This window comes from Mustela nivalis (genome assembly GCF_964662115.1).
Source record: "Mustela nivalis genome assembly, chromosome: 16".
Lineage (NCBI taxonomy): Eukaryota > Metazoa > Chordata > Mammalia > Carnivora > Mustelidae > Mustela > Mustela nivalis.
In genome coordinates this window covers 25450207-25462417 of record NC_139035.1, presented here as the reverse complement: position 1 = coordinate 25462417, position 12211 = coordinate 25450207, and the positions used below count along the sequence as shown (strand labels likewise).

General features: G+C 42.0%; 1 protein-coding gene across 3 annotated transcripts in view; it reads left to right on the top strand.

The window, feature by feature from the left end:
• Window positions 1-11723, top strand: part of PAPPA2 (pappalysin 2) — a 295009-nt gene extending 283286 nt beyond the window's left edge. For all 3 annotated transcript variants that reach the window (XM_082703976.1, XM_082703977.1, XM_082703975.1), the window contains exons 22-23: window positions 5910-6008; window positions 8440-11723. In XM_082703976.1, the coding sequence (XP_082560102.1) occupies window positions 5910-6008; window positions 8440-8514 (174 nt within the window). In that variant the 3' untranslated portion in view covers window positions 8515-11723. The remainder of the gene's footprint in view (window positions 1-5909; window positions 6009-8439) is intronic.
• Window positions 11724-12211: the final 488 nt, after the last annotated feature.

The following is a 12211-nucleotide window of genomic DNA, read 5'->3' as shown; positions in this document are numbered from 1 at the left end:
CATCTTACTTGTCTGTTGTTTGTAGAGCAGACCCTTGGTGTTCCAGGGTCTACTCTACATTTCAACTGCTACCTGGTAACCCAGCAAATCCTTAATATCTTAGTGATTAGTGAGTTTGCATCATCTTGTCTTCAGGGCTGGTAGGTAGGAACAAATCTCTCAGTTCTAACTGAGCCAGGTTACCTGTATGTCACTGCTATGTGATTGTGTCATTCCCTATCAGTCCTCACAAACACAGCCTTCTTATTAAAATACTAATGGTGTCATTTACACATTCCCCACCTTACAGAGGCCCAAAACCTGGGCCCCTATTCCCAATCAGCTGTGAAAACCTAACAGCTGGATAACATTATTTGCCAACATCCCAAAGACAGTCATGTTTTCCCCACCTTCTTCTTGCTCTGCTATTGAGTTTCTTTTTGCTTTGAGGCCATGGTAATTTTTCTTCTTTTCTTATTACCCCAGCTCTGGAGTTGAGAGGATATTGTTAAATTTTATCCAACATTTTTAGGTTGTTTATACCAGGAGAACTTTACAATGGTATATTCTGCTGCCTCTTCCCACTCTTAAATAAACATATACCAATGCTCTGTACATAGTAGGAGAGGAATAATGGAAAGCTGGGATCTGTTCACAAAATATGCTGAGGAAATGTTGTTAACCACCCTCATATCTGTTCATTTATTAAGAACCTCCTGTAGCATCGGGCATTGAACTAGAGGCTGGTCCTATAAAGATGGTTAGACCCTGAGCCCTTGGTAGTACAGAGTGTTATGTCCTACATAATGCCCATATGGGTAAAACATACCATAGTAATTAATGCACAGGCAGGAAGGACTTTCTGGGCCCAGGAAGCCAGATGAGATTTTCCAGAGGCGGTTGTATGTAAGAAACTCTTCCTGCAGAACCCATCTCAGGGTATCTATTTTAATTTTACATTTTCCAAGAAGATTGTTGCAAACCCACAAATGTGAGATCATTGGCACCTTCCCACCCCAAGGGTGAACATTGGAGAAGGGGAACAGCTCCATTTCCTCTTTCCGTCAGATGACGGCAGAGAGCAGAGAAATAATCTGGCTTGAGTATTCTGGGACCCAGAAATAAATGTTTCTGGGTTGCAGGCATCTGCCGATGGGATGGGAGTGTAGTGCTGCTTCCTCCTGGGGAAATCAGCCTCTAGGGAAATAGGAGCAGACCAAGCCCCAAGGCCAGAAGGAGTGATGGTGCCAGGCAGCTTATTTGCGATAAACTTTGTCCTACAACTGAAAAAAGCAGAAGTGAAGTTGTTGGGGGCTCTGGGGCATTGACATACATACAGCCCTTTTTGCTTTTGTGTTGGATCGTTGGGCTCACTTTTTTGTTAATGCTCCTATAACTGAACCTGTTTTATAGAGGTGCCAAAGGAATTTAAATTACTCTGCATTCCAAAAAAATTAAAAGATGAATGAAATCATCAGATAGTGGCAGCATGCTATGGTAGAAAGAACATCAGATCAAGAATCCAGAGACTCTGCCTTATTTCCAGGATGGCCACCAACTTGCCTTACAAATAAGACATTTCTCTTTTTTTAAGGCTCCATTTCATCATTTGTACAATAGGGGTTTGGTACTAAATAGTCTTCAAGACTCCATCAAACCTTAGGATTTCATGTATCTATGATCCTTTAAAAAACAAAACAAAACAAAACAAAAAAAGCAAGTAGTGTTCTGGTCATTACTCAAAGACCTTGTAAGTTTTTTGCCTGTGAAATTCTAAGAGCAGCCTTGCAGTGAAGCCCGGCCAGTATAGATATGGTACATAGATCTTTGGGTTCAGTGGAGGAGAATCAGGCTGGAGAATCAAGCGAAGGATTCATTGGAAAGCCAGAGAAAAAGAGAAAATGAGCACCCTTCTTACATATATTTATAAGCGTTTCCATTTACTGCAAGGACTCCACTGGGCCTGGCACCACAGCTTCGCTAGGAAAGGGCATCTTTGGTGCCTGGTGCAGCCCCATCAATAAGAAGATACAGATGTGGGTCCAATTTGTCATTCACATAACTAGAGGGTTCTGATGGAAAAGGATGTGGGGGAAAGAAAATAGTGTTAAGCTTTAGACACAAATGTGATTAGCATCTTCTGGTCTGAAAGACTCCTCAAGATGAAAAATCAGGATTCTGCCCTGTGCCTCATCTATAAGGAGATAGTCACTTTTGGCTGAGATCCCAACCTGTAGGGCATCAGAGCAGACCACCTAAAGTACAAAACTAGCCTTTCTAAAACATCAGTGTGGTCATGAGTTCTGTTGCAAGCTATAGCAGAAAAATGTTCCTAATGTAGTTGAAGGAAGAGAAGTGTTATCAGCCAATCTGTCAATGTTTATGGAGCTCTTCCTGGGGTTGGGCCCTGTGACAGGCAGTCTAGGACCACCCGGATGTCTATTTTCATTTTCTCAGGCTTCCCCTCTGAATCATCCAGCCCTAATCTCTCCTCCTAGAGGCTAGATGTAGCAAGCCAGCCCATGAAAGCTCTTAAAAATCTCCCCAGCGAAAATTTTACTTAGGGACTTCTCTCCTGTCTGCCTCCCTATGCTAGCACTTACTGTCATAAGCTATACTTGTTTACAGTGGATTCTCTTAGGGGATGAAACTTTGCATCCCCATAACAATGCCTGGCACATAGAGGTCTGGAATCAAGGATGTTGAATGACTGAATGAATGACTATATCCATAGAAAACAGACAGGGCCCACCATCCCCCTGCCTGGCTTTGCAGAACAACCTTAAACAGAAAATAACACAAAGAATATAGATAACATAAAGAAGGAATTATTTTTACTTTGAGAAGTTTCCAAAATTGTCCAGTTTCCATAGCCATATAGGTGTATGGGCTGACAGCCCTTCTGATTTCATCACTGACCCACAACAATTTCTACAGCTAACTCATCTACCTGCAACACAGCTAGCCAGCCATAGATATCCTCAAGTTCATGCATCATGAGAAGAGAAAACTAGCCTCTCTCTCAGATCTAGGTATTTACTTCAGGTATAATTTAAGAAGCTTGATTTATAAAGTTGTATATGTGTGTGTGTGTGTGTGTGTGTGTGTTTTAGAGGAGGCTCACTTAATGCAAAGATAAGCAGCCCAATACAGAGTCTTCCTGTACAAAAAAAATGAAAACAAAAAATGTTCATGTTGATAACTTCTTATTCTATTGGTTATTAAAAGGCAGAGTGAGAGGAATTTTGTAAGTTTTTGTTTTTTCTTTCATCAAAATGGTTAAGATAGAAAATGAAAACATATATCTTAAAGAAATAGGCTATAGGTATTTGAAAAAAACTCATTTACATCAAGCACTTTGCTGATGTTACAGGGTAAGTGAGGTCTATGTGTGGGTAGTAAAAATTCACCTGTGGACACATTGTGCAGAGAAACCCAACACTTGTACCCTCTGTTAGGAGATGTTTCCTGGAGCAGAAGTGATGTCCTCAGTCTGACACCTCTCCGTTATTGAGATTTTGATCTAATCTACATTCAGTCTTCAGATGCTTTAAAAACCTTGGATCAATTTGTCATTTTTCCCTTTCTATTTTTTCCATTGTAACTTTGGACTCAAGCTGTCAGGCTTCCCAGGCACATGTTGCCATAGGAGACTCTGTTTGTTTAGGGTGGAGTACTTGTTTTTGGCAGGTTAGGGGAGGAACAATTAATTCTAATAGGTATATAGTAAACTAAATATTTGGGTCTTTCCAACCTTTTCTCTGATTTTCTGCCCCTTTTTATAAATTTCCTTTACTTCCCAGATGACCCTTTAAGAGCAGAAAAGAAGCTTCTAGAAAAGAAGTTTCTAGAAATCATGTTCAGGCTCTAGCAGTAGACACCCACTGGGAGCTAGAGATGGTCACCTAGACCATTTCTGCTTTTTTCAACCTATCTTCCCTAGTGATCCTGAGACAAGAAGCCATCCTTGGGAAAGACTTTGGAAAGACTGGTTCTCCTGGATCCTTGAATAATCCATTCAAAAGTTTAAGCTGTTCTTATGAAAAGGAAGCTCTCCCTTTAATCCTCCATCCTGAAGACCACACTTTTACATGTAAGAGAAGTATTTTGGGTGCTCTTTGGATTTTTATAGACAATACCATGAAAAATAAAGAAGGAACAGATTAAGTTTTGCCAATGAGTCAGTCAGGGTTGGAGACAAAGTAACAGATGCAGTGTTAGAGGAGGAAAATATACTCCACCAAACACTTGAAAAAGAAAAAGAAAACTCTGGCAGGGGTGGGAGATCTCAGGAGATGTATCTGGCCCTCCTGGGAGGACCCGAGAGCATGTTACGGATGTTAAGATGTCGCCAGCCATATTTTGACTCCAATTATCTGACTGCAATTGTAGCCCCAAGTCCTGATGGTATAGTCATCCTAGGAGCTGCAGAGCCAGTGTCACTTGCTCTGGTGTTAAGAGACCCATGCACATCTCACAGTCTTTGTCTCTTATCCCAGTGAGGCCAGTGTTGAAAACAGAATTCATTTTTACTTCCTGCTCTCAACTGCCTTTGCCGTGCAGCTGTGGAACAGCTGTTGAGTTCCACCCCACAAGTAGCAACTTTTCAGTGATCGGAATGCTGGTATACATCTGGAATGATGTTCAAATGACCTCAGGACCCCATAGAATAAATCAAAACATTGAAGTAATAATTTGGATGAGCTGGTTCTGATGTAATTCGATTGCCGAAAATTATTTAACGCCCCCCCTTTTTTTAGTTTAGTTATCTATCTATCTCATCAAAGCACAGTGAAATAGGGAACAGTCCCACTATTTGACATTTAAGGAGGGTGGGGGGAGAGAAAGTGTTTTAAACATGCAAAACTGGAAGGGGGCCCCAGAACTCCGAAGTCTATTGACTGTCTTGTGGTCCAAAGAGTTTGGCCACAAGATGTTTCCTGAGGCTTCTCAATTAGGCATCCACTCAGGAGGGGGAGCAGCCAATGTGATTGAGTAGGTGGGCTGGCTGGCATGCCCTCCAGAACACTGTGGGACACTGTTTTTCTCCAGGAGTGGTTCTGGGGAAACAACGCATTGGACTTCTGAGCTATTTTTTAACCGCTTGTTGCTGTTCTTATCATACATTCCCTTTTGGGGAGTAACACTCCATTAACTCTGGTTTGGCCTGGACCCCTTTCCCATTTTGGTTTCTGTTAACTTGTAGCTATAACAGGACTGAATGGAAACAGCTTCACTTCCTCTGCTCTCACCCTGCATCTAGCTGCTGTGTATTAGGTAGCTGTATGTGTGAGAGTATTTCTGTTCCAACACTGGTGTCCCAAACCCTAGGACCCCCGCCTTCTGGACAAACATCATTTGAATCTTCATAGAATGCCAGGACTACCAGGGTCTCTGAATACAAGTACCAGGAGAAAGGCTGGAAATTATAGTTCTTAATCCAGGAGAAGAAGCAGAAAGTCAAGATACAGGACTTCTAATTCCAAAGTTGGCTTGACCCTAGCTATGTGACCCAGGGCAGTTTTTGTCATTTCTATGCATCTCCATTAAAGCCAACCTTGCCTGCATCATAGGCTTTTCCTGATGATCAACAGAGTTCAAATGTGTGAAAATATTTGGTAACCTACTTTATATAAAGATGTGTTATTTACAAGAAGGTAAAAAATTTGACCAAGGAATTTAAATGAACCATTCTGGACCCTAGAGTTGGTCAGAAGCAGGTATTGCCAGTGAACTTTGACAAATCTTTGGGCCCAGTGGTCTTGAGACTTTCAACTTCTTAATGATGTTAGGTCAGTTGGTATCCTGGCTCTTGGGTGCTCTCCCCTAATATGTCTTAGTTCCATGTGTTATGATGGAGATGAAAGGGAGAGTAGTGTGAAGCCCAGTGAAGCTGTTCATAGACACTGACCTTTCATGTCCTCAACCAGCCTTTCCAAGCAGATGGATGGTGTGATACCATCAACAACCGGGCCTACTGCCACTATGATGGGGGAGACTGCTGCTCTTCCACGCTCTCCTCCAAGAAGGTAAGTGAGCACACCTGTAGGTAACAGTCAGGGAAGGAACTCCAGAAATAAGTTTGGCTGATTCTCCTTCATTCTGTATCATTTTTATTCTATAGTCAAGAAGGAGTTATAGTGAATAAACATTTAAGCTTCTATGGTGACAGGATTAAAGGCAGTGATTTTTAGGTGAGGTTGTTAGAAAACACTAGTTTTCCGGTGATTGGTTTTGGAACTCCTTCGGAAAAGCCATGGCTTTGGCTACTCAGTGACTCACATCTGCTTATCGTTGTCCAGGATACATCTCTGTTGGCAGGGAATTATGGCCTCTACCTCCTGGGGAGGCATGATTACCAATGAAGTGATGTTTGGTTATTGTTAATCCTCATTATTAAATTAATAATCCTATATAGTGTATTATAAGCATATTTTAAGTTTATGTTGACTGGCCACCATAAGCTACTTAGACCATACCCTGAGTAGTAATTTTTTCTCAATTCCTTTTATCTCTATTTCTCTGGGCTCTATTAAATTGATAGATATGCTCAAGCTAAACCCGTGAAATCAAATAGGCTGAAATTTTATAATAATTTGGATAAAAAGCCAAGTGCTCCAGAGACATTTGATGCTACCTGGCCAATCTGATGAATCAGAAATATGCAAGAGACAGCATCTCTTTCCTTGTACCTGTCTTCACAATAATTCACACCTACATGATCACCTCTACAGAGCTGAAACTCTGGCACCTAATGGCTGATATGACTGTTCACTCTGCACCAGGCACTGTTGTCACCACTTATGTGAATTAACTTATTTAATGCAGAATGCTCAGGGGCTCATCGGATCACTGTTCAATTTGTTTGTCTTTTGCTCTAAAAAAATAATAAATCCCAAACCAAGAGAAACAGATCAACAGCTTGGAAAACAGGTCAGAAATTGTATCAACTAATTATTGTTCTCACTTACAGACCATAACTGGTCACAGATCCCATCTCTACCCAGGAAGGTATGACCACTTCAGAAGAAGACAAGCAATTCTCGCCTCATCGCCATTTCATACTCAGTAAATCTAGGGTTTGTCTTTAATGGATTTCAGTGCCTGTAGCCAGCATACACTAAAATCAGAATTGAAAAGGCACTTCATTTTGGAACACTGAAAAAAAATTAAATTAAATTTTTAAAAAAGAAAAGGCACATCATGGGGCACTTAGGTGTCTCAGTCCATTGACTATCTAACTCTTGATTTCAGGCAGATCATGGTCTCAGGTTCAAACTCTACAGTTCAAAACTCTATATAGAGTTCAAACTCTACATTGGCTCCACACTCAGCATGGAGTCCACTTGACATTCTCTCTCTCCCTCTCCCTCTGCCCCTTCCCCTTGCTCTCTCTCCTTCAAATAAATAAAATCTTTAAAAGAAAAAAAGAAAGGAAAGGCACTTTAATCCCCCTAAATCACATTTTACCTCCTTTGTGAAAATATGCTGTAAAATTTCCCCAAATAATACCACCCATTTTCCAACTCCCTTGCCCAGTCACTAAGCCCATCTTTTCAGTGTGCTTTGAACTATTACAAGCTATGCCTATTTTTACCTCACTTGATTGTCTATGATCAAAGGGTAGAATCCTTTCTAATTTTTACATCATGTCTCCCAACATGCCCAGTTCTCTCTGACACTGGTTATGGACACTTAAAAAGTGTATTTGTCTGCTGATGCTGTAGTGAGAACAGGTAGAGAGCAACTTTTGCAGGATCATTTTCGGCTCAGAGTAGGGATAATTATATAGCAGGAAGGCAATCCAGCCACAAAGAGTGGGTACAGAGATGCATTGTTTCACCAAGTCCAAGTGCATCCTTGGTTCAAGGTGGGCAAAACCTCGTGCTTACAAGATGCCAAAGATGATTGTATGGCTCTAAGAACACCAAGAAGTAGGAGCCATAGAGTTAGGCTGTAGAGCCTTGGTTTTTCCAGATAGTAGTACCATGACCTTAAGTTAAGTCATCCAATCTCTCTTGGCCTTCCTGATAAAAAGAAAATGCTAAAATCCATCTTACCTACCTTACAGTGATTTTCTGAAGAGGATAATGGCGATGAAAACATTAGCAATGGTTCTTGACATTAATGATTATATTAGAAGTAGTAGTAACAGGCATTACAAATGCCTGGAAATGTGTGTTTTATATCCATCATTTTATTTAAATCACATTACCACCACCTAGGGGAATTACTATTGTCCTTCCACTGTACACACACACACACACACACACACACGTAAATAAAGTGAAGCAAGGAAGATTTACCATGATGTGTAAGTGTAAGAACTGAGTGTTAGTTTCAGCTCTGTGATATTAACACACTTCCTCTGGGACCAAGTGAGAAAAGCAGAAGCTGGTTGAGAAGTATGAAGCTTGGCAAGAAAATGGTTTATTTCAACTTCTTATTGATTTCCCCTAGGTCATTCCATTTGCTGCTGACTGTGACCTGGATGAATGCACCTGCCGAGACCCCAAGGCTGAAGAAAATCAGTAACTGTGGGATCGAGCCCCTCCTTCCACTGCCCTGGAGGCAGTAAGAAAGAGAGGCCTCTGCAAGAGAAAACAAAAGGTGAACAAAGAAGAAATGTTGTGAACTGAAGGATGGAGGAAGAGCTTGAGGTTCTTATAGACATGCAAGGGAATGTTTATAGGTGCCAACTGTTCCACCAAGTACCCCAAGTAGGGAAGAGTCACAGGCAAAAAGTTTCTTCAAAGAGGCAGTTGATTAAAAGTGGAAGGAGAAACATGATATCTATACAAGGACCCTCCTCCCCCATTTATATTCTATTCACCCCCATCCTCAACTCTTGTCCTATTCCCCACTCTGCACCCCGCCAACTATTCAGCCCCACCCAACTTGTAAACCAATACCAAAATACTAGAAGAGAAGTGGCCAGGGACGCTCTGTTAACACCCATTTTGAATGGATTGCCATCTTTCGGGGCTCATCTACTCTAAACCGACTCCCTTTCTTTTGTGTAGTCTCCTTTAGTCATAATGAGGTTAGTTATTAATTCCTTATAAGTATTTAAACATAATTATATAAATATATTATATATATTATATTTTTTTCTGTCTACTAAGCTAAAAACTATACATTGTTCCACACATGCTGCTGTGAAGTTCACATCCCAAATGAATCCTGAGGGTTTGAGTACAGCAAGACAAGTCATTCTGCCATTTTTCTGTTGATGGGGGTTGGCAGGTGGAAAAGGAAGTGGCGATGGAGAAAGAGAGAGAAATTAGATGAAGTTTTTGAAACTAACAAGACAGCTAATCATCTTTTCATGAGCAGGAATCTGGGCCCAGTTTAGGGCGATGAAGGATTGGGATGGTAACAGTAAGAGGCGTAGCAAGTTGTGTGGGAGTACCCATTGGTGCTGGGGTCAGAAGAACCAGACCGTGGTTCTTGTGTATTTATCCAGAAGGAACGTATTCACTACTTTTCACTTCTCAGAATTCTTAGTTGGAGTTATTGAGCCCCAGGATCCTCTACACTCCCACACGTGCCTATCTCAAGGGTGGCTCTTGCCTGCCAGTCAGTGAGCAAGTTTGTACTGGGGCTTGTTCTCTGATTGACAAGATTACAGGAACTCACACATTCCTCATGGCTGGCCTGTGCCCTCTCTCCTTCTAAGTCCCTAGACCTAGCTATCACTCACAGACACGGGACCAAATCCTGATTTTCTGGGGGGGGGGGGGATGTTATGGACATGACATAGGGGGAAAATGGGAGGAGATGGAAGAACAGGCAGAGATGGAGAATCCAAGCAAAGCCATGGAGATGGGAGAGGCCAGGAGTAAATCAGAGCCCCAGGCAGGAATATGACATGAGGCAAAGAGACTTGTTCCAAATCTCCAGAACAGATCGGAGGAGAATCCTTGAAGTGACACGGGATCTGAGGTAAATTCTGTTCGAGTACAACATATCATATCCCCGACCTAGAGTTTTTGATTTGAGAAAGCTACGGAAACACGTGGAGCAAGGGTGACACTCTGTGGGAAGAGAGAAGAATTTCAACTATTTAGGGTCCTTTTTGTTGTCATTATCCTTTCTTGTTCAATAGATGGGCTGTGGGTAAAATGACCACTTTAACCGGCCTCTGTTTACCACCCAGGCTTCCTCTTTTTGCACACGGTCTGTTGCAGTTGTTTTTGGTAACAACTTCTGGATTAAGCCTTGGGGAAAGAGAGTTAACTTCTTGCTCAACACTTCAGTTTGTTATCTCAAGAAGGCCTGGGAGGCTTGCTTCTCCCTCAGAGCGTCCTCTCCAATGGAAGCCAAGAACGGGCCAAAATTAGAGTGCAACCTTGCTCTCTCTGAATCATCTGCTCTTTGGCTCTGACCACAAGATTTCTACTCTTCCCACCAACACTGAGGCAAAGGCTTTGCAAATTGGTAGAGGAAATATTCCCCACCACTATCTTGAGGAAAGAAAAATATTCTGGAATGGGGGGGGAAAGAAGGGGGTATACATATATTTATCTCTAGGATAGAAAATGGGGGTGACACCTTCACTGAGGAAAGAAAGGAGCAGAGGTTGCCATCCAAAAAGCCCTTGTTCTCTATGTTTCTAGCCATAAGGGAAATCTAGATACCTACTGTTTGTTGTCCTGGGTTCACATTTAGTACCCCAGAAAGAGAATAAATCTTCCTAGGATTGTGGTAGGCTTCAGTACAGAAAGAACAGTGGAAAAAGTTTATTTTAGATTGCCGATTTTTTTTTAACGGAGTTGTAAAATTGTTTTCTTGGGGAGAGTATCCAGATTCTTGGAAGTGCATCAAGCTCTACATCAGGGAATCCTGCCTTGTCTGAGACTGAGGCCGCAGAATAGGTATCTTGGGCCTTGCCCAGCCCAGGAAGGCTTCAGCTCCCCCACAAGGTTGCAAGCCTGTGGTTCACAGCAGTGTGGGTCTGTGCTCAGTCTCTTCACAGAAGGAACAGTGAGAACATTTCTCTGTCATATTTCATTTACAAATATTTTATTCTCCATTGGCAAATCCACAATCCACGATTGCCCTGAGAAGGCAAGAGGGCAGTTTCTGTGGTGTGTGGAAAGCACTTCTGGCTGAAGTTTGCCCGGCCCATGTCAGATCAGGTCATTCATAGGTGGCAGGCTCTTCTAGCCATTTTCTTTGGGGCCTAGTGTGTTTTAACTCTCATGTCCTTAATAAAGTGGAAGGACTTTATTCCCTTTACTCCCAATCACTCCATGTGATGTTCTGCATTTGGCTGCTCTTACCCATCCATGGGGTCATGGAGGACCTCTCCCACAGGCTCTTCCTTGTCCTGAAAGTCACTTCTCTGCTTTTTTTTTTTTTTCCTACTAACTAGGGGCTCTGGTTGTCCAGGTGACCCAGGACTAGCCGACTCTAATGGTTAGTGTGACAGTCTGCAACCAGAGAGATGAGAGGACAGAGTAAGGAGAATGGGCAGCTGGCAAACCTGTACATGAAAAGTACATGAAAGTGAAGAGCTATTCTTGATTCTCTCCTTTCCTTCCCTCCATTACAAGGCATTGGATTTGGCACTTCCTCTCCTCTGTGAGATAGCTATTGAGTGCATCAGTTAGCACCCCAAGAGGATGGCTGGATTGGGAACACAGTGAAAGGAGCTGATCTACTGTATTGTAATGTAAAACAGCTATAGCCAGTTATTTTGTAAGATTATAAGATGTTCATTAAAAAATCAGCACAGAAAATGTGAAGTGTCTTTGGTGTCTTATTTTTTGCTTAAATCAACCATCACTTACAAATGGCTTTCCATTTGCTCATGCCAGATGCAGGCATCATCATCAATTAATTGATTGATCTTTCCTTTCAGTGACTTAGAAGTGATTTGTTAAGTAAATGGCATGTGCAGAGAAAATACACATGAACACTTATGAGAAGAGATGACATGTGCCGAAGGACAGCACACAATCGTGGTATCAAGTGTCTCATGAGATGTAGAAATAAAGACCAAGAATCATTTATGGTTCAGAGGGAATAGGTATCACACCTGGATGCCAAAGGTACACAGATGGTCTGAGAAGGAAGCATGTAAGTTATGGTGGACAGAAATGGGAAGGTGGGAGAGGTTAGTCCAGGCTGAAGATGTGGAGGTAGGTTTGGGGAGAGGCTGGGTGATATTGGACATCACTGAGGCATCTAGTTCAGCTAGAAAGTAAAATTTAGCAAACATGTGCTA